This window comes from Bos taurus, chromosome 16 (assembly GCF_002263795.3).
Source record: "Bos taurus isolate L1 Dominette 01449 registration number 42190680 breed Hereford chromosome 16, ARS-UCD2.0, whole genome shotgun sequence".
Taxonomy (NCBI): domain Eukaryota; kingdom Metazoa; phylum Chordata; class Mammalia; order Artiodactyla; family Bovidae; genus Bos; species Bos taurus.
In genome coordinates this window covers 44,880,483-44,900,493 of record NC_037343.1, presented here as the reverse complement: position 1 = coordinate 44,900,493, position 20,011 = coordinate 44,880,483, and the positions used below count along the sequence as shown (strand labels likewise).

Sequence of the window (20,011 nt, the reverse complement as noted above, 5' to 3'; positions counted from 1 at the left end):
TTGTAAGAAAAGTCTGTTAATGTATAGAAGCTGTTAAGCTCAGAGTGGTGGGTAAAACTTTTTCCAAATTCTATTTATTACTTGAAAGCTCCAATCTTGCATTGGGAAAACAGCTGTTTTCCTTAAAATGGCAGGCTCACCAAGATCATTATCAAGAAAATGTCCACCAAGCACCCAAGTGTGTATCCACAGTCTATCAGTTATTCTTTCAAATAAAAATGGTGTTCCATGAAAGAAGTAGCTAGTTAAGTTTTGGACTGAAACAAACAAATCGAGTCTGCTGGTATGCACCTTCTGGTCTTTCATGTTGCTTCCCATTTCATCACAAGGAACTCAAGGGCAGGATCTGATAAAAGTAATAATGGGGCCCACAAACCAGCTGTGAGAAGCACTGTTATTCATATCATACATTATGAAATTCAGAAAATTCTGGGGCCTAACTAATTACGAAGATTGAGTTGTTTCCTGTTTTGTATTACCTGTTACCCTGTTCGCTTACACTTCTTCACTCCAGCCCATCAATGTGAAATATTATACTTTTGTTGAAGAAAAGAGATGTTCACACATATAACTTGATTAAGAACTCTGACACTGTTACACAGAGAAATTCACAGGAAGAGAATGGACACTGCATCCATATTAATGGAAAACAAAGTAAAGTCTGCAGCCACTTTCTGAAGTCATGGGGACTGGGATTAACTTGAGTGTAGAACAACAGATGCTTTTGAATTAGGGTGCTGGACAAGGCTCTTGATAATCTCCTGGACTGCAAGGAGATCAACCCTGAATATTCACTGGAAGGACTGATGATGAAGGTGAAGCTCCAATACTTTGGCCACCAGATGGGAAGAGCCAACTCACTGGAAAACACCCTAACACTGGAAAGATTGAAGGCTTAAGGAGAGGGGGCCGGCAGAGAATGAGATGGTTAGAGAGCATCACGACTCAATGGACATGAACCTGAGAAAACTCTGGGAGATAGTGCTTGAAAGCAGAGTTTGGCAGGCTGCAGTCCATGGGGTTATGAAGAGTCAGATATGACTTAGCAACTTACCAACGGATCAATAAGAACAAGACTGTCCAATGAATGTTCACTGGAATAAATTCTTAAAAATATGCTGGTGGCTAAAATTTAAAAGGGCCCTAATTGAGAAAATGACAGGTTAATCCTTCAATAAGCAACAATAGCTAATATATAAGTAGTAAATCTCACACGTAGGTGATGGATACTCCATATGCAATAAGAAACCAAAGATGGAAGTCATATCCCAGGATAATGCAAGATACATCGATGTACATCTTTACCCTTGCCTCAGGGTTTCCCCTCATATTACCTTAAATTTAGGTATCTTATACTTGTATACCCCTTCACAGATCACTGCTTTGTCATGGCAAAGGGGTTTGCATAACTCAATGAAGATATGGACCATGCTGTGTAGGGCCAGCCAAAATGAACAGGTCACAGTGGAGAATTCTGACAAAACGTGGTCCACTGGAGGAGGGAACAGCAAACCACTCCAGTATACTTACTGTGAGACCCTCATGAACTGTATAAAAGGACAAAAAGATATGACGCTGAAAGATGAGTCCCCCAGGTCTGACGGTGTCCAATATGCTACTGGGGAAGAGCAGAGGAGAACTAGTAATAGCTCCAGAAAGAATGAAGCAGCTAGGCCAAAGTGGAAACAATGCTCAGTGTGGATGTGTCTGATGATGAAAGAGAGATCCAATGCTGCAAAGAACAGTATTGGATAGGAACCTGGATTGTTAGGTCCATGAATCAAGGTAAACTGGAAGTGGTGAAGCAGGAGATGGTAAGAATAAATACCAACATCTTAGGAATCAGTGAACTAAAATGGATGGGAATGGGAGAATTTAATTCAGATGACCATTATATCTACTACTGTGGGTAAGAATCCCATAGAAGAAATGGAGTAGTCCTCATAATCAACAAGAGAGTCCGAAATGCAGTATCCGGGTACAGCCTCAAAAATGAGAGAATGATCTCGGTTTGTTTTTCAAGGCAAGCCATTAAATGAACGAATACTCATTGGAGGAACTGATGCTGAAGCTGAAACTCCAGTATTTTGGTCATCCAATGTGAACAGGTAACTCACTGGAAAAGTCCCTGATGCTGGGAAAGATTGAGGGCAGAAGGAGAAGAGAGAGTCAGAGGATGAGATGACTGAATAGCATCACTGATGCAGTGGACATGAACTTGGGCAAACTTTGGGAAATGGTGAGGGACAAAGAGGCCTGGTGTGCTACAGTCCATGGGGTCACAAAGAGTTGGACACGACCAGGTGACTGAACAACATACTTGTATGACAAATACAAGCGAAATAATAACACTAGTTACTACTCACTAAGTGCTCTCTATGCCAGGCACGGCTTTCCTGGTGGCTCAGTGGTAAAGAATCCACCTACCAATGCACAAGAATGTGGGTTTGATCCCCAGGATGGGACGATTCCCCTGGAGAAGGAAATGGCAACCCACTCCAGTATTCTTGGCTGGGAAATCCCATGAACAGAGGAGCCCAGTAGGCTACAGTCCATGGGGTCACAAATAGTCAAACACGACTTACAGACTAAACAAACATAACAACAATGCCAGGTATACATTATTTCATTATTCCTTGACAACTCTATGAGGCAGTATCCTGACTTAATAGATAATAGTAATGGTAGTAATTGTAACATCGATAAAGAAACTAACATACACAATGAACACTTTCGATGTACCAGGAATTTTGAGCTCAGCAAATTTCAGACATTGTCTTATCTAACCTTAAGGATGATGACCCTACACAGTAGGTGCTATTACTACCTGTCCAGATAAGGAAACTGAAGCAAAGAGAGTTTATAACTTGCCCATGATTACACAGGTAACAGGTTGGAAAAACCAGGATTCAAATTCAAGTTTAGCTGATTACAAAGTTAGAGCTCCACATTCCATATGGCAGAGTGATTAAGTTACTGAACCAATATTACACAACTAATTAAAAACAGAATTACTATGAGAAGACACAGCCCTTTCCATACTTCAGTTCTATGTTCATTTCCAGTATCAAAGTAAGACAAAAATCAAAAAGCTTTTCTTAAATCTACAAATCATGTTAAAAGTGAAAAATCCATCAAAGTTCAACTTACATAACATTATCAAAATTGCAAAATTATAGAGATGGTTGCCAGGTGTTGGGAATGGTGGGAGGAGAAAGGAAGGAGTGGAATCTTTGTGATGACAGAACAGATCCTGATTAGGACTGTGGTGACACAAAGCTATACCTGCGATGAGATGTGACAGAACTGTACACATACTGTACCAACATCCCAGGCCTGGGTTCTGATGCTGCACTGGAGTTCTATACATACCTACTGGGGATGTGAGTGAAAGGTACATGGGAACACTCTTCCTGCTGCTGCTGCTAAGTCACTTCAGTCGTGTCCAACTCTGTGCGACCCCATAGATGGCAGCCCACGAGGCTCCCCCGTCCCTGGGATTCTCCAGGCAAGAACACTGGAGTGGGTTGCCATTTCCTCCTCCAATGCATAAAAGTGAAAAGTGAAAGTGACGCTCAGTCATATCCGACTCTTAGCGACCCCATGGACTGCAGCCTACCAAGTTCCTCCATCCATGGGATTTTCCAGGCAAGAGTACTGGAGTGGGGTGCCATTGCCTTCTCTGACACTCTTCCTATAAAACTAAAAAATTAAAAGTTGTTTTAAAGCAAAACAACAGGTTAACTGAATGGTGCATCACAGATAGACTACGGATAAGAAAGAAAGCCAGACATGAAAAAGTTGAACAAATGACAAATAGAGCCCCTCGGAAGAGAATGTCGAGGGACTTTCCTGGTGGTCCAGTGGCTAAGACTCTGCATTCTCAATGCAGGCGGCCCAGGTTCAATCCCTGGTTAGGGAACTATATTACACGTGCCACAACTAAGATCCAGTGCAGCCAAATAAATAAATATTTTAAAAATAAATTTTAAAAAATATACTCCAAACAGCTGAAAAAATTACTGAAGAAATAATGCCATAGTTAATAAGCAATGAGATTCATATTCCTTTTTTCTTTGTAATTTACTAGAGATATCTGGTGTGGGGTCATCCTTTTTGAGACATACGTAGCTGTGAAGCACACTACAAAAAAAAAAAAAAAATCACCATCCTCACCAGAAAGGAAGTATTTCTCTGTGCCACTAATGTAAATAATATACATATTTCAAAACAGTTGAGTTTAATCCCCATTATTCTACACATCTTTGCTCTGGAATATGAAAAAATAGTCCCATAAGCCAAATTACAACAATAATGGTAAGTCATTGTGTTTAGTCCTTGAGTTTAAAAAAATAGAAAGAAATTCATTGTATATGAAATCTGACACAAAAGAAACTGATGTAACAAAGCAGTGTCCATGGCAACTACAACTTAATATTTCAGTCCTCTTCAGCTGCAGTGGATTAAATAAAATGACAAGATGTTCCCTTTGAAAAGTAACCTGTTACCATGGAAACGTTTTAGTCTAAGAAGTAAACAGGGAATGGACAGAAAGGAGCAGGGAGCCTGCAACTGAATATCAAACAGGGAGAAGCATCTATGCAGAAGAGATGAGGCAGGGGTGCCTGGCCAGATGCAGGAAGCTCCTTGAGAAGAGCACGCTGGCTGTAAAAAAAGAGCAGCCAGGACAACACCACGCCTTGCCCCCAAGAGAGGGATGCAGTGAGGAAGGCCAAGGTCTGTGAATGTTTGCTTAAGACCCCCAAATATCTCTATGTGATCATGGTGACTGCTTAAGACAAGAATCTGCATCTACAGGGAAAGAAGAGGGACAAGGATCTGCAGTCATGGGGAGAAGACACAAGCTGGTAGAACAGAGGCCTTTGACAGGCAGCCTTCATGGCTACTTTCCATCACAATCCATACACAGAATATAATGCATGGCCTCCCCCTGGCACATTCCCCAGAGGCTGGGACCAGTAACTCTCAAGTCAGACCCTGCTCTGTGGCTGGTGCTGTGAATGAATGAAATCACAGTGCCATCTTCCTTTATCCGTCCTTCATATCAGAATGCTCGGACAGTAGATCATTCTCATCTTTTCTGGAGGGTGTCAAGCTGAACAGGAAGACTGACATGAAATCAACAGAAAAAAGACTAGAATCTCTAGCTACTAGCTCATTCAGAAAGTGACGACAGAGATAGACTATGGGTCCAGAATGAAATACATCAAATTTTAGGAAATCAAAAGACAATTTACCAGAATCACTTCTTCTCAGAAAGGTGGCAGGCAGGACTGAAAAAGGACTGATAAGAAGGAAGACTACAACAGCATGGTGGGTGTCTCAGATTTCTTCAGCATGAAAACATATTTCTAAAGCAGTCTTTCCAATAAGTCTGAAATTTCTTTGAAGTCTGACATAGTTTCTTTAAAAAAAATGTAAATTTTATATTCTTGTTGTTGTTTTTGTTGTTGTTCAGTTGCTACCTCATGTCTGACTCTTTGCCGCCCTGAAGACTGCAGCATGCCAAGTTTCCCCGTTCTTCACCATCTCCCAGAGTTTGCTCAAACTCATGACCATTGTGTTGATGATGCCATCCAACCATCTCATCCTCTGCCAATCCCTTCTCCTTCTGCCCTCAATCTTTCCCAGCATCAGGATCTTTTCCAATGAGTCGGCTCTTCACGTCAGATGGTCAAAGTATTGGAGCTTCAGCTTCAGTATCAATCCTTCCAATGAACATTCAGGGTGGATTTCCTTTAGGATTGACTGGTTGGATCTCCTTGCAGTCCAAGAGACTCTCAAGAGTCTTCTCCAGCACCACAATTTGAAAACATCAATTCTTCAGTGCTCAGTCTTCTTTATGTCCAACTCTCACATCTGTACACAACCACTGAAAAAACCATAGCTTTGACTGCTGCTGCTGCTAAGTCGCTTCAGTCGTGTTGGACTCTGTGCGACCCCATAGACGGCAGCCCACCAGGCTCCACTGTCCCTGGGATTCTCCAGGCAAGAACACTGTAGTGGGTTGCCATTTCCTTCTCCAATGCATCAAAGTGAAAAGTGAATTTTGAAGTCACTCAGTTATGTCCAACTCTCCACAACCCCATGGACTGCAGCCCACCAGGCTCCTCCGTCCATGGGATTTTCCAGGCAAGAGTGCTGGAGTGGGGTGCCATAGACAGACCTTTTTCAGCAAAGTGATGTCTGCCTTTTAATACTCTGTCTAGGTTTGTCACTTTTTTCACTCTCCTCTTTCACCTTCATTTATATTCTACTCCATAACATATTACCATTCAGTGTAAGATCCAAAAACGTGAGTAAAATCATTGTGCTCTGCATGTCCCCAGGATGCCCCATGATTTGAGCGCCCTCACTGCCCGGAGCGAAGACTTGTTAGACACACCTGAGTCCAGATGCCTGGGTGCTGGGGGGAGTACAGACTTTAGAGTCAAATGAAGCTGGACTGAAATTTCACTATCAAGGTTCTGTCAGCTCTAAGTGTAATCTTGAGGACACAATTCAATCTCTCTGAGCCCATCTCTGAAATCAAATTCATAAAGGCTACTTTGCAAGGCTGCTATGAAAATGAAAGATGATCCATGAAAAGAAGTTGATACATGTCTGTCATACAGGAGTCAGGACTATTATTAGCTGCAAGCACTGGCAAGAGTGAGAAAGGGAGACAGTTCCTTTATTAGGGGTTCCCAAAGCATCACTGACCTCTCCCTCAGTCTCTGTCACAGTCAGGATTTTATATTTCACTTGTGTAATTATTTCTCTCGATGGCTATCCTGACTGAAAGCACCATGTGGGTAGGAACTAAGTCTGATTTTAGCTCAACTACTACTTTCCAGAGCCTTTGGCAGTCACTAAATTTCATTTTATTAGAAATTTTATTAAATAAAACTTTATTATTTACTTTATGTAAAATTAAAAATTTATTTTAATAAGTGACTCCAATATTTTAACTCAACTATCATTTAGCCATGAAAGTGCAAGTGTTAGTTGCTTGTTGTGTTTGACTTTTTGTAACCCCATGGACTATATAGTCCACCAGGCTCCTCTATCCATGGGATTCTTCAGGCAAGAATACCTGAATGGGTAGCCATTTCTTTCTGCAGTGGATATTCCTGACCCAGGGATTGAACCTGTCTCTAGGCAGATTCTTTACTGTCTGAGCCACTAGGGGAGCCCTCATTTAGCCACTAAATAGCAACTCAGTGCTTCACTGAAAGTTAAAATTCATTTGTGAGAGTATACTCCCCTCCCAAGCAAATTAATCTAAGACAGGCTTGATAAACTTTCCAGAAGGAAAAAAAAATCAGGATTCATTCAAAGTAAATTAGTCAACATTTGGAAGAGTTAACATTTCCAATCCATACACAAATGCAAAGGTCAAGACAGGAATTCATTAAAATCCAGAACATAGTATTTGAAATTTTCTCTGATGGAAGCTTCCTAAAAGGCCCCCGATCCTAGCCTTCTAGCTGAACAGAAGAAACCAAGGTGGAAGAGATAAAGGTGCTCTTTTGAGGGGTCCCAGTGAGTTAACTACAAAGGACCTCAAGTCGCTCTTTTTTAATAGATTCCCCGTAAATATAATTTGAAATCTAGAACCGAGAATTTAGGCACTAGCTAAGGGAATAAGAAGAATTTCCATGCTGATAACAAGATGCAGTAAATATGGCCTCCACACAATAATATGAATATCAGGAAAAAACTGGTAAAAAATTTTTTTTAAATAACATGTGAGACAGTGCTACATTCAAAATGGATAACCAATAAGGATCTACTGTATAGCATAAGAAACTCTACTCAAATGTTGGGTAGTAGGCTGGATGGGAGGGGAGTTTGGGGGAAAATGGATAACATATATATGTAGAGCTGAGTCCTTTCCCTGCACATCTGAAACTACCTCAACATTGTTCATCAGTTATACCCCAAGACAAAGTAAAAAGTTTAAAGTCTGGGGGGAAAAAAAGGGATCAGAATACTGAGAAATGGGAAAAACATAATCCCAGAATAGTATCAGTTTTTTTTAATGGAATAAACTTAGAGAAAAAAAAAAAATGAGTGAGAAAGGATCTAGTTTCAAATCACTACCAAGACCTTGTTCTACTGTCTAAAGTTCTTATTTGTCTGTTCCATCCCCCGTCTCCCACCAGGCAGCATATCTGTCCACAGCATGTGACTCCACCCTACCTCAGGCTCCTCGTGGGTTTTACTGTCATCACCTGCTATGATGATGTGAAGGAAACAGTTGTAAGGACCACACTCAACATACACTCAACACAAACATACATACATATATACATACATATACACACACACACACACCACAACACACACATGGCAGTTCAGAAAACAACTTTATTTTAAAATCCCACCATAATTTATAATGAGTAGTATTCAAAGATTAAGCCTATTTCCTGACCAAAAATGTTGCTGGCTTTCCATACACTGATATCAACCTATAATATGTAGGAACAGAGTGTCCCCAGAAAAAGAGAGACTTCGGACCAAAGAAAGTGTGTCTACGACACCCATCTGAATGTCTCTCTCTTCCTCCTGGGAAGTCTCTAGAAAATGCTGTTTTTTTAGAAAAGGACCACCCCCTTGCTCCTGGCCACTGCAGTGGTGTGAATTTGGGGAGGGAGAGGCGACAGTGTTGGCGACCCAAGTATTAGCCTACACATGCTCCTCCCTCTCCATTAGAGAAAATGGTCAGAAAAGAACACTGCGTACTAGTGCATGCGCCAAATGCTACATGACATGGAAGTAGAGCCTTTTTTAAAACTTTGAGAAAAACATTAACACCTAAAGAGCCTGGCCAAACATATTGGTCATTAATTTAATTACCATAATTGCTAACACAATTCCTAAGATGGTCTTAATCTAACATATTGACCAACAACTACAGATATTGTTAAGCTAACCACACCTACACAAGATTGGAGACTTGAACTTTGAATTAATAACAAAAATACACTGAGCAATTATGTGTCAAGCACTTTCATATGGCTTGCTTCCAATCTTTATAACAACTGTGAGGAATATTTACCCCCATCACCCATGAGAAAACAGAAGTTCAGTATGACAAATGTCACTTACTAAGTAGAATTTGAACCATATCATTCAGCTCCAGATGGAGTTTTCTCTCTTACCACAGACGCCACTCATTTAATTCAGCATATTCATGCCAGAGGCCCATCTCAGGCACTCTACAGTCCAGTAAGGAAGACAATCAATCAAAGAGCCACAAGCAATGTATAGTTCAGAGAACTCTGATAGAAAGTCCAATTATCCCAACTGAATTAAAATGGACTTTTTTAGTTTAAATCCAAAGTTTCACAGAGCTTAAAGAGACTCAATTCATTTTCTTTCAGATTTGCTTTAAAGATATATTCAAGAACCTGACTCCTTGCCTGTCACAAACTGCTGAAGGCAGATGACCATCAGTTTGGGAGGAGATTCACAAACACACGCATAATTTCAAATCTCCCTTTTGCCCATACTGTTCTTTTTACTCTGTCAGACATGATGTTTTACATCTTTAGAATGAATGTTTTTCTGTTTGAAGGACAACTCAGTTCAGTAATGACCAAAATATAAAATGAAAAATTAATTCAGAAGGAAAAAGGATCAGGACCAACAAATGACTGAAGACTCACAGACACAGTAGATATTAGGTCGCAGGTGTCAGGTTCTTTTGATTAATTCTTAGGCTAACACAACAGAATCTAGCAAGTGGTCAAGGGCAGCAATCTATCGTAAGCAGATTCTCAGGCTCTGCAAAATTTATGTTGACAGAGGAACACTTTGAATGTAAGGATCAACCTCAGACTCTGATTCAAGATGCTGACGTGATGACAAGAAAAGCTAGTAACATGGTAATATTTGGGGAAGCTTTTACTTTCACGTTCTTCTGGAAACATACGGTGTCTTCCCCAGCATCCCTGATATGCAGCAGGACAGGAACAGTAAGTCACAATGCAACTCACCAGCCTCCTTTCCAAGTCCACACCACCCAGGGCTGAGACAATATTCCCAACAAGGGACAACTCCCCATGTGCTGCACCTTCACCCCCACCTCCACCACCACCAGACAAGCCTCAGAGCAGAAGGTAGCTGGTCAGCAAGTAATCTCCCAAAAGTATTTTCCCAAGACGGGAACATGTGGCACAAATGCACAGCACGTAAAACAGTGCTCTAATGACTTACTTCAGTGGACTGGAAACAGAAATTCAACTGTTAACAATAGAGGGTCCGCACAGATCCCAGTAGTTACTACAAGACCTCGTGGTCTAATGAGCTGGCCACACTCGAGCTCCACAGACCAGCGGCCAGCCGAGTGGGAGGACCCAGCCAGAGGTGGTCCGGCTACCCCTATAGCTTCTTGTACACATCTGATCTGCCGAAGGTAAAAAAAAAATTAAGGAGAATTAAACAACCTATGACAGAAACGCAGTTTTCTTAACAAGTGTTCCTCTAACTCAAACAGTAGATTTTCTGAAATGAGGCAGAAACTTGAGTCCTGCAGGGCTCCCACATGTGAAAGCAAGGCTGAAACATCCAGCTCCTCCAGACTCAAGAACGGAGGACTCCACACTCACAGGAGAGGTGAGAATGGAAGAGTAGAGGTGCTTCTAAAAGAACTGAAAGACAGCAAATTCCAGAAGCAGTGCTACCTGGGATGGGGAAAGGTCAAACTGGCCATCAGCCCCCAATTACCAAAAGCAATGACAGCCCTCAAAGGAATGGGAAAAGAGTTAAAAACAGCAGGTAATTGCAATAACCTTAAATCATCCCTGTATAATTCACCTCCTTAATCACAACCCCAAAGTGAAACTGCTAGGAGCCAGGTTATACCTCAATAATATTTTTGTTGACTGGAACGTACTGTCAGCCTTCCTAACCTACCACCCAAACCAGGGCCTCCTCATATAGGTATTAACCATGCACAGCTCCGCGCTCACACAGGAGGAGCTCACAGGGAGAATTCCTCTGTCACTGAGGTACAGGACACTCTTCCGGTCCTGTGAGAGTCTCTCATCTGCACAGTCTTCTCTGTCGTATGCTTCCTGTCATCCTCACAAAGGCACAAAACTTAAGTGTCACTTCAAAATTTTTTCCAACTTCTATCAGAAGGAAAAAGAGAAGAAACAAAAAGGGACAATTGATAAAATTCAAAAACTTCTTATCTACTTGGGTCAGAATTCAACTTGTCCTGTATCTGCTTATCATGACTGGCTCCCTAAGTCAACAACGGTGAGAGCCATCCACCTGAGCCTGGTCTGCCAACAGGACGCACAAAAAGCACAGCCGCTCCTCAGAGGAAAGGCTGGTGCCCGGGGCCGTCAAAGAGGGAGCACAAGGCCCGGCCTTGTCGACGCTTCCACCTTCTCAGGCAGTGACTCCTCCTGTCACTCCTTTCCTACAGAATTCGAAAGTCACATGACAAAATACACATACAGGACAAATGCCATCTTTTCCGAAAACAAAGATTACAAACAAAAAACCTGGAACCTCAATATCTAACACAAACGTCACTGAATATCATTTTTTTTTAATTGCCAAGAAATTTTCCACCAGCTCCAAAAGAAAGAATGGATTGCTTCCTTTGGAAGCAACAGAAAATACCATGCCATAACCATTAATTTCTTTAAAAATCCATTTTAAGCTGATACTGTTGCAACCACAATCTAAAACCTGCATATGTCAAAATGTATGCACTATTTCAGACTTTGGGAAAAGATCGCAAGAATTATAATTTGCTCTGGCAAACAGGCTCTCAATCAAAACAAGTTCCACCCACCTTCAAAGCAACCAATAGCTGCCCACCTACTACCCTCCCTAAAACATCCAAACAGAGCGGCTCTTGGGCCCGGGCGTCCCCCCCAGCCACACACAGCCTGGCAGCCTGCAGGTCTGCTCTGCAGGTGCCGAAGGTGAACGGGCTCTGCAGCAGGGACCCAGTGAGGCTTGCTTTAAATCGGCACCAGAGAGGAAGGGGTGAGGGAAAGGGGAAGAGGACAGAGATCTAAGACACTCTACATCTGCTTCGTGCATCTCTGAGCAGACCCCACTCTCAGCTCTGATCTCACACTCTGCTCTACCACCTACACGGCCAGCCGGGGCTGAATGCAAGGCTCTCAGAAACATGCACTAGGAATGATGAGATGATTCATACACATCCTCAGAAGTGAGAGACGACAGCCCAAACCATCACACTCCTTCCGGGAGGCCAGAGAGAGAACGCCTACCTGCAGGGGCTGAACGGATCATCCATGACTAAGAGAGGCTCTGGTGAGTCTAGCTGTGTCCCTGCACCTCCACTTACTGTGGAAACTCTGCCCTTTTCTACTCTCACAACTCAAAATGGAGGCACATGCGGTCTGAGAGCCCTCGCGGAGCTCGCACTGAGCTTGTGCTATGACCTAAGCCTTCACGCAGAACGCAGAAACTTCCCCCTCACACTGACAGGACTGAGCATGTGCTGTGACCCTCCCTCATCCATACACTGTCTCTCCACGCAATCAATCTCAACCCTGCTGTTTCCGTAAATAAAGCCCAGCCAACAGACTGCAGCTTCTCCCGCATACCAAGCTAGTGTGAAGGGAAGTGGGGCCGCGGAAAGGGGATCCCAGACAGCCAACTCCAGGGGCCTCGCCGGCCTGCCACCCACAGGCTGCAGACAAACACCCTGCACTGTCTAGACAACAGCAAGTTCTGTTTGGTCTTTTTTTTTCTCTCAAAGATAAATTATGGTTTTAAATAGCAAGATGAAGAAACAGAGTTAAAAAGCACAGATATGCGTGATTATACATGAGACTAATGAACAGAATATTGGCATCTACCTAAAAACAGAGTGGCAGCTACATAAGGGAAAGAACCCCACAAATTTCTTGTGGAAGACTGTACACGTTTGGGGAAAGGATATACAAGCAGTTCTGGCCAAGTTCTGGAGTACTGGGTATCATCACAGCCACAGGCGCAGAGTGGACAGTATAGCTGAAGAGCAGCTCAACAATACTGGATTTTATACAAAGAGTATAAGCTCCCTTAGATAAGAAGTTCTAAAATTGCCTAAATAAGACACAAAACATCTAAAGTGATACAAACCCAACCAGGGGTGCTTAGCAAAAGGAATGTACTGCTAACAATAAAAACACCACGAAGGTTCAAATCGAGAGGCCAATGAACACCCAGGTACCTAAAAAATATCAGTTTAGGTCTCTTGATTCAGAACTGGAGGCAACTCTTTAGAACACTGCCTATGAAGCAAAATTCATGTAAAAATTTAATCAGAAGCAATTTCTAAAGTCACATAGACATACTGAGCACTAAAAAGTATCCAAGTCTGTACCAGCCCAGACATTTTTTGTTCAAATCCTGAAAAACACATTTTATGCCCTCACCCTTGACCTCCACTTTCAACAAAACAGAAGCTGGGCTGTCAGCCATATAAGAAATCCTAGTTCTGGATGTGTATGTGGGCTTAGTTTCCATTTGTAAACTTGAAAAGGAATACCATGAAACTCCCCCAAATTTATAAAGGACTAGAGAGGGTAGGAAAGAACAGTGCCAATTCTGTTTGCCATTAATGTAATTGAGTGTGGAAAAATTAAAAGCTGCTTAAAAGAATATACAGGGTCCTCAAGATTCCCAAAGTAAACGCAGGATCCATTCCATTTCCTTGGATCTCCTGTTTACGCTTTCAGATAAACTGAACTGAGACTAAGATAAAATGAAAAACTCTTGTCATGCTAAAAAAATTGTAACACAAGACTTCACTTAAACAAGTTTTACCTTTGACCTACAATGTGAAACAAGTATCTACAGGTTGGAAGATCATCTTCCCTACTGGTATGAAAGGTAACATGTCCCCAAAAGTGTGTGACTAGAAACTGCCTAGAGAAAAAAAAAGCTCTTTAAACTAAGAGCAACTGAATTAAAACCCAGCTGTGCATTTAGTCTCTAAGTCATGTTCAACTCTTTGCAACTCCAAGCCTGCCAGGCATCTCTGTCCATGGAATTTTCCAGGCAAGAATATTAGAGTGGGTAGCCATTCCCTTCTCCACAGGATCTTCCCAAATCAAGGATGGAACCCAGGTCCCCTGCACTGCAGGCAGATTCTTTACTGACTGAACCACAAGAGAAGCCCCATAAAAGCTCCTAAATTGCTTGAAGAAATCAAATAAAATAACAACTTAATAAATTTATCATTACTCTGAAAAACCATGGGAACCATTCCACAGACCACAGCACAAACCTCAAACTGAGTCCGCTGAAGACCCAGCTCTAAGTTCAATCCAACCTCAGAATATGGGGTCAACTCTCCTCCTCAACGGAGAAAATTAAGGAGCCCTGAGACCTGAAAAGTAAGTAAGCTAATGCACCCCTTATAACCACACATTCCAATTCTAGAAATGGTCCTGATTTCCACTGACCAAGCATGGTCCTACGCTGGGGACACCTTGGAACTCTGCTCAGTCCTTACGGGCCTCCAAGACCCAGGACTTATTTTCTCCCTCAGCTGTCTTGAACATTGAATGTGAAAGTTGCTTTGTTGTGTTCAACTCTTTGCGACTCCATGGACTATACAGTCCATGGAATTCTCCAGGCCAGGATACTGGAGTGGGTAGCCTTTCCCTTATCCAGGGGATCTTCCCAATCCAGGGATCAAACCCAGGTCTCTCGCACTGCAGGTGGATTCTTTATCAGCTGAGCCACAAGGGAAGCCCAAGAACACTGGAGTGGGTAGTCTTTCCCTTCTCCAGTGGATCCTCCCAACCCAGGAATCGAACCCGGGTCTCCTGCATTGCAGGCGGATTCTTTACCAACTGAGCTCTCGGGGAAGTCCTACTAGATGCTTCCTCACTCCTGACAACCTGCCTGGACCTCAACTTCTGCCACTATGCTTCTCTAACTCGTCATCTGGCTGCCTGCAGAGCTATTCAAGCAACTTGCACAACAGACACCCAAGTGCTGGGTCTTCCCAGAAGCCCTGTGACCCTGGTACCTATACACTGTCTCTGGATCCCAGACCTCCTAGTCCTCTCTCCTCCAATTAATCCCTAGTGATCAACAGGTCAAAGATGAACACTTCTAAACAGATTAAAGGGGCGCCAAGCAGGTGAAATGCACATATTACACTAATAGATTCTTTCTAAAACTAAAAAGGTTTATTAGATAAAAACTGACTGAATAATCACTCTGTCCACCATAATTCTAATTTTTGGTGAGCAGAAAATTTACGTTTATCAAAGGTAAAGTAAGAGCTATAATATGGAAATTTCTTAGACTTTAAAGTGCTTGGTACTCTCCAGAAATAGAAAAATGTCTTATTTACAAACAAGAAGTTAAAAAGCAAGAAACAGGAATGAAAAGTTAATATTCAGGAAACTCCAAAGAAAAATACTCACTGGAAGAAAGATACCCTATTTGACATTTAGTCAGTACTACTGATTAAAGTACTGAAGAGTACTACTACTACTACTCTTCAATACTGTAGTACTACTACTCTTCCTTTTAAGAGATGAGAAGGTTTCAGAAACAGCTTGTTTAAAATTTTATTCTGAAGTCGTCCCTGGTGTATGGAAATGGACCTGAGTTTTATATTTATGTTGATCTTTTAGCCAGCATACATGCTGATTTATCTTACCACATCTAATCATTAGCTCATAGATTTTCCTCTGGTAAAAATACTGCATCATTTTAATAAAAGTTCATTTCTTCATTCCCAATCCTCACATAGCTTCTTTTTCATCTCTTGATGGTGATGGGAGTCTTTCTGTTGTTTCTGATTTTAGACAAAATACTTCCAACACTTCACCTTTAAGGGTGGTGTCTGCAGTAGGTTTTCAGTAACCATTCTGTCAGGATGAGGGAGCTGCATTCTACAGTTGACTTGCTAAGAGGTACTCCCGTCCCTGTCCCCACAAACACTGAATGGGTGTTGAATTTCATCAAGTGCTTTTTCTCCATCAAGATGACTGTATATTTTTTCTTCTTTAATATGTTAAAAAAATAATAAAGTATGCTACAGATAAATTATTAAACTATCTGTGTATTCTATAAACCCAACTTGAGTATTTTTTAATGCTTTGCCAGATTCCGTTTCCCCACATTTTATTTAAGCACTTTACATGCATGTTTGTGATCTATAACTCTTACTTTTTTATCTGGTTTTGGAATAAAGGTTTTACTTGTCTCATAAAATAACTTGGGAAACCTACACCATTTTTCTCCATTCTCTAGAAGGCTGGTAGAATTCACCTGTAAAGCATGAGTTTAATTTTTTTTTCCTGTTGTCCTAATGAGAACAAAAGGAGAAGTTCTGTCTAAATTATGAAAACTGCCTTTAAAGGGAGAAGGCATGCATTTCTTACCTACTCCTTCTTTCTTCCAGCCTTAAATCTGGGTGTTATGGCTACCATTCCATCACCACCTTGAGCACAAACTAACAGCTAAAGTTAAGGATCACAGAGGTGATGCAGAGCCTCATACCAGCCTAGGACTGCTTCCTTTCAGACTATGCTTACATAAAAATTAAAGTTCTATTTTGTTTAAGCCTAGTATACAGTCTCTTTCTGACAGTTCTAGCAATGACATTCTTACCATTTATCTGATTCAAGTTGATGACACACAGTTTCTTCCAACATTTTGTAATTTTTGACAGTGAGCTCAGAAGTCAAAGATATTTTATCTGTACATAGTCTACATGTTTGAATTAGGGCATGTACTTCCCCCAAAATTGCACATGCTTCTGTCAGGTGTCCAGGGTGGCTTTCTATATTATCTTCTCATGATGGGGTTCTTGTATTTTTCAAGAGTGCAAATTTAAGCCTAAACTGTCTTGGGAGCATGGAGAAGGCAATGGCACCCCACTCCAATACTCCTGCCTGGAAAATCCCAGGGATGGAGGAGCCTAGTAGGCTGCAGTCCAGGGGGTCGCTAAGAGTCGGACACGACTGAGTGACTTCACTCTCACTTTTCACTTTCATGCATTGGAGAAGGAAATGGCAACCCTTCCAGTGTTCTTGCCTGGAGAATTCCAGGGATGGGGGAGCCTGGTGGGCTGCTGTCTATGGGGTCACACAGAGTCGGACACGACTGAAGTGACTTAGCAGTCTTGGGAGCAAGGCCCAAAGTTACGAATTATAAGACGACTTCTCGATCTCTTCCCCCTGTTCCTTTTTTGGTCTGGAGTCCCAAACTTAGACATGTTTCTCTGTCATTTTCCTCTAGTCCCAGATATGTTAACTAGTTTATCCTTCCACCAAAAGAATAGACCTTTGATGACCCTAACTTCACACAGGCTCTCAGCTCCAACTTCCTAAACCCCTGAAATCAAAACCTCATCTCCTATACCTGCTGAGTGTCAAAACCAAAGATCTGCATGAAGATGAGCAAATGACTCAATTCCTCTCACTCCGACTCCTAAAATTTTTAGTTTCTCTTCATTCTTGTGAGCTCAGCTCTGCATTTAAAAGTTCTGTGGTATTTTATGCAGTATTTGTAGATGTTCACTGCAAAAGGGTTTTTGGAATGATCAAATCTGGGTTTTGGTCCTATTAAAGTTCTTTAGTAGGCTGTGTTTCCAAATACATATGCTGTCTCTCAACTGTCTCCAATTCCTGCCACCTCTGGTGAATGTTTCGAGAGCTCAAATGTGATGACACAGGAAAAGCAAACCAGAGAATATTTATATGCAGCTCCAGCTTTTTGTCCCCAAAAGCTGTACAAAGACCATGAGCCATTATGAGTAGAAAAGATGACTTCACTAAAACAGAAGTGAATTTTGAAATGTCTCAGATCCAAATTCACTGAAATAAGGAAAATCCACTCACACTCGCTTTTCAGCTGAAGTACAAATATTTATGTTGAAAAAGGACGGTCACAATGTTCTTTGATCACGCTATTTAAACAATGAGAAAACCATAAATGTCCAATAATATGAACTGAATAGAAAAATTACAGCACATCCCTAGGATGGTATATACAAGGTGCTCGTCACAAATGTTTGTAAAATGTTTCATAACATGGAATTATGTTCTTAGCAGAAGAAGATGGACAAATAGAGGAATGTGTGATTACTTGTACATTATGTATAAACATATTAATTATAATCTTAATATACACACAAATACCTATACAAGCACAAAGATATATATTTAAGGAAAAACACAAATATGATTTATAGAATTACCATTATAACACTTTTGCTTCTTTAATTTTTAAATTTGTCAAGTTATTCTTTAGTAGGTACATGTTTTTCTTTATTAGAAAAACAAAGTTATTTCCCAAAACAGCCAGAAGAAAATATGTTGTATATGAATCAATCTATGATGAAACCATAGAAATTAATAGCACAAAGTTTTGAGTCAAACAGCATTGGGGTTTCCTGTTTACTAACTGTATGCCTTAGGCATCTATTTAATATAATATCAATTTTTCCTCATTTATAAAATAAAGATAATGCCAACCTAACTGAGCCTTTACAGGAACAAAATAATTAATCTAAGAGTAAGCATTCACTGCATGGCAGTAGGAATCGTTATCCCACACACCTTGAACAGATGATATTACAAATTTGATTCCTAGAGGTCACACTAAGAAATAGCAAACGATAAACCTACTAAAATTACAGCTCAAGAAGTCAAAATCCGTCCATGTGTGAGAGAGAGCAGAGTCTGGGACAGGAAACTGGAAGTAAAGATAGGACACTGAGATGAAATTTTCTACTGTTAAAGATGAGATAATTATAAATAAGGAAAAGCAAAAAAAAAAAATTAGCAAGAACCTTGTGGTATTAGACTAGAATTGGAAAGTTTGGTATGAACTCATGGACGGACAGACACACACAGAAATGTAGGTGTAAACACAGCATGCATTACCTCCCTGACCCTCAGCCTCCGAGCCCTGTTCACTTTGGAGGCCTGAGAACATGACACAAAGCAGTGAACACACGGAGAACCTGATCCGGGTTCCTAAGTACTATTCACCAAAATGGGACCTCAAAGTGAATGACAGTAACAGATTATAACCTTAGACAGCAAGGAGAGAAATCCAGTCAATTCTAAAGGAAATCAACTCTGAATATTCACTGGAAGGACTGATGCAGAAGCTGAAGCTCCAATACTTCGCTCACCTGATGTGAGCTGACTCACTGGAGGAGACCTTGATGCTGTGAAAGACTGAGGACAAGAGGAGAAGGCAGTGGTAGAGGATGAGATGGTTAGATATCACCACCAACTCAATGGACATGAATTTGAGAAAACTCTGTGAGATATTGAAGGACAGAGGAGCCTGGCTGCTGCAGTCCATGGGGTTGCAAAGAGTCACAAAAGACATATCAACTGAACAACAATTACAACAGATTAATCGGCAACCATTAGTCCACCCTGATATAAATGAATAATTCAAACTATTATGAGGAAGAAGGTATCTACAGGGTCTCAAAGCAACTACCTTACAAAATGGTCATCAATTGTAAAAGGAAAAAGAGAAACTGTACAATTGCAAAACCTGGCAAATACCACCTTATTCAACAAATGAGAATGAACATTACCAGTAATGGGACAAACTAGAATTGTATAACACAACAGGATGTAGAAAAAAGAACACACATTTGCAGTGTCCCTGTCAAAGATATATGATGTAAATCTAATGAGAAGGAAACATCATCAATGCAAAGTGAGCAACAGTCTACAAAACAATTAGCTGATAATCTCCCAAAGTACCAACATCATGGTGAAGGAAGGAGAAACTTGTCTGATTGAAAGAGACTGAACAGACCTATGACAACTAACCACGTAATGCTGCACTGGATTCCTTCTGCTATAGCCTTTTGTTTAGAAACTTCAGAAGGGTCTGAGAACTCCAGGGCAATAATGTTTCCTTGACAATTTCCTGATTCTGAAGGCAATATTGGGGTTATGTAAGAAAATGCCCTTGTTCACAGGAAATACACAGACTATTAGAGTGTGATATAGCCTCCTGGTGA

General features: G+C 41.2%; 1 protein-coding gene and 1 non-coding gene across 9 annotated transcripts in view; one reads left to right on the top strand and one right to left on the bottom strand.

Moving 5' to 3' along the window:
• RERE (arginine-glutamic acid dipeptide repeats) overlaps nt 1–20,011 on the bottom strand; it is a 415,037-nt gene that overhangs the window by 130,458 nt on the left and 264,568 nt on the right. Inside the window, exon 1 of one of the 8 annotated variants that reach the window (XM_005217008.5) lies at nt 12,267–12,471. The exons of the other annotated variants lie outside the window; for them this stretch is intronic. Within the exon in view, the coding sequence (XP_005217065.1) occupies nt 12,267–12,292 (26 nt within the window). The 5' untranslated portion in view covers nt 12,293–12,471. Of the gene's footprint in view, nt 1–12,266; nt 12,472–20,011 lie in introns of those variants that run through there. 8 annotated transcript variants of the gene reach the window in all.
• On the top strand, nt 3,850–3,922 carry TRNAE-CUC (transfer RNA glutamic acid (anticodon CUC)). The gene has a single exon. It is a non-coding gene; the product is annotated as a tRNA-Glu (tRNA).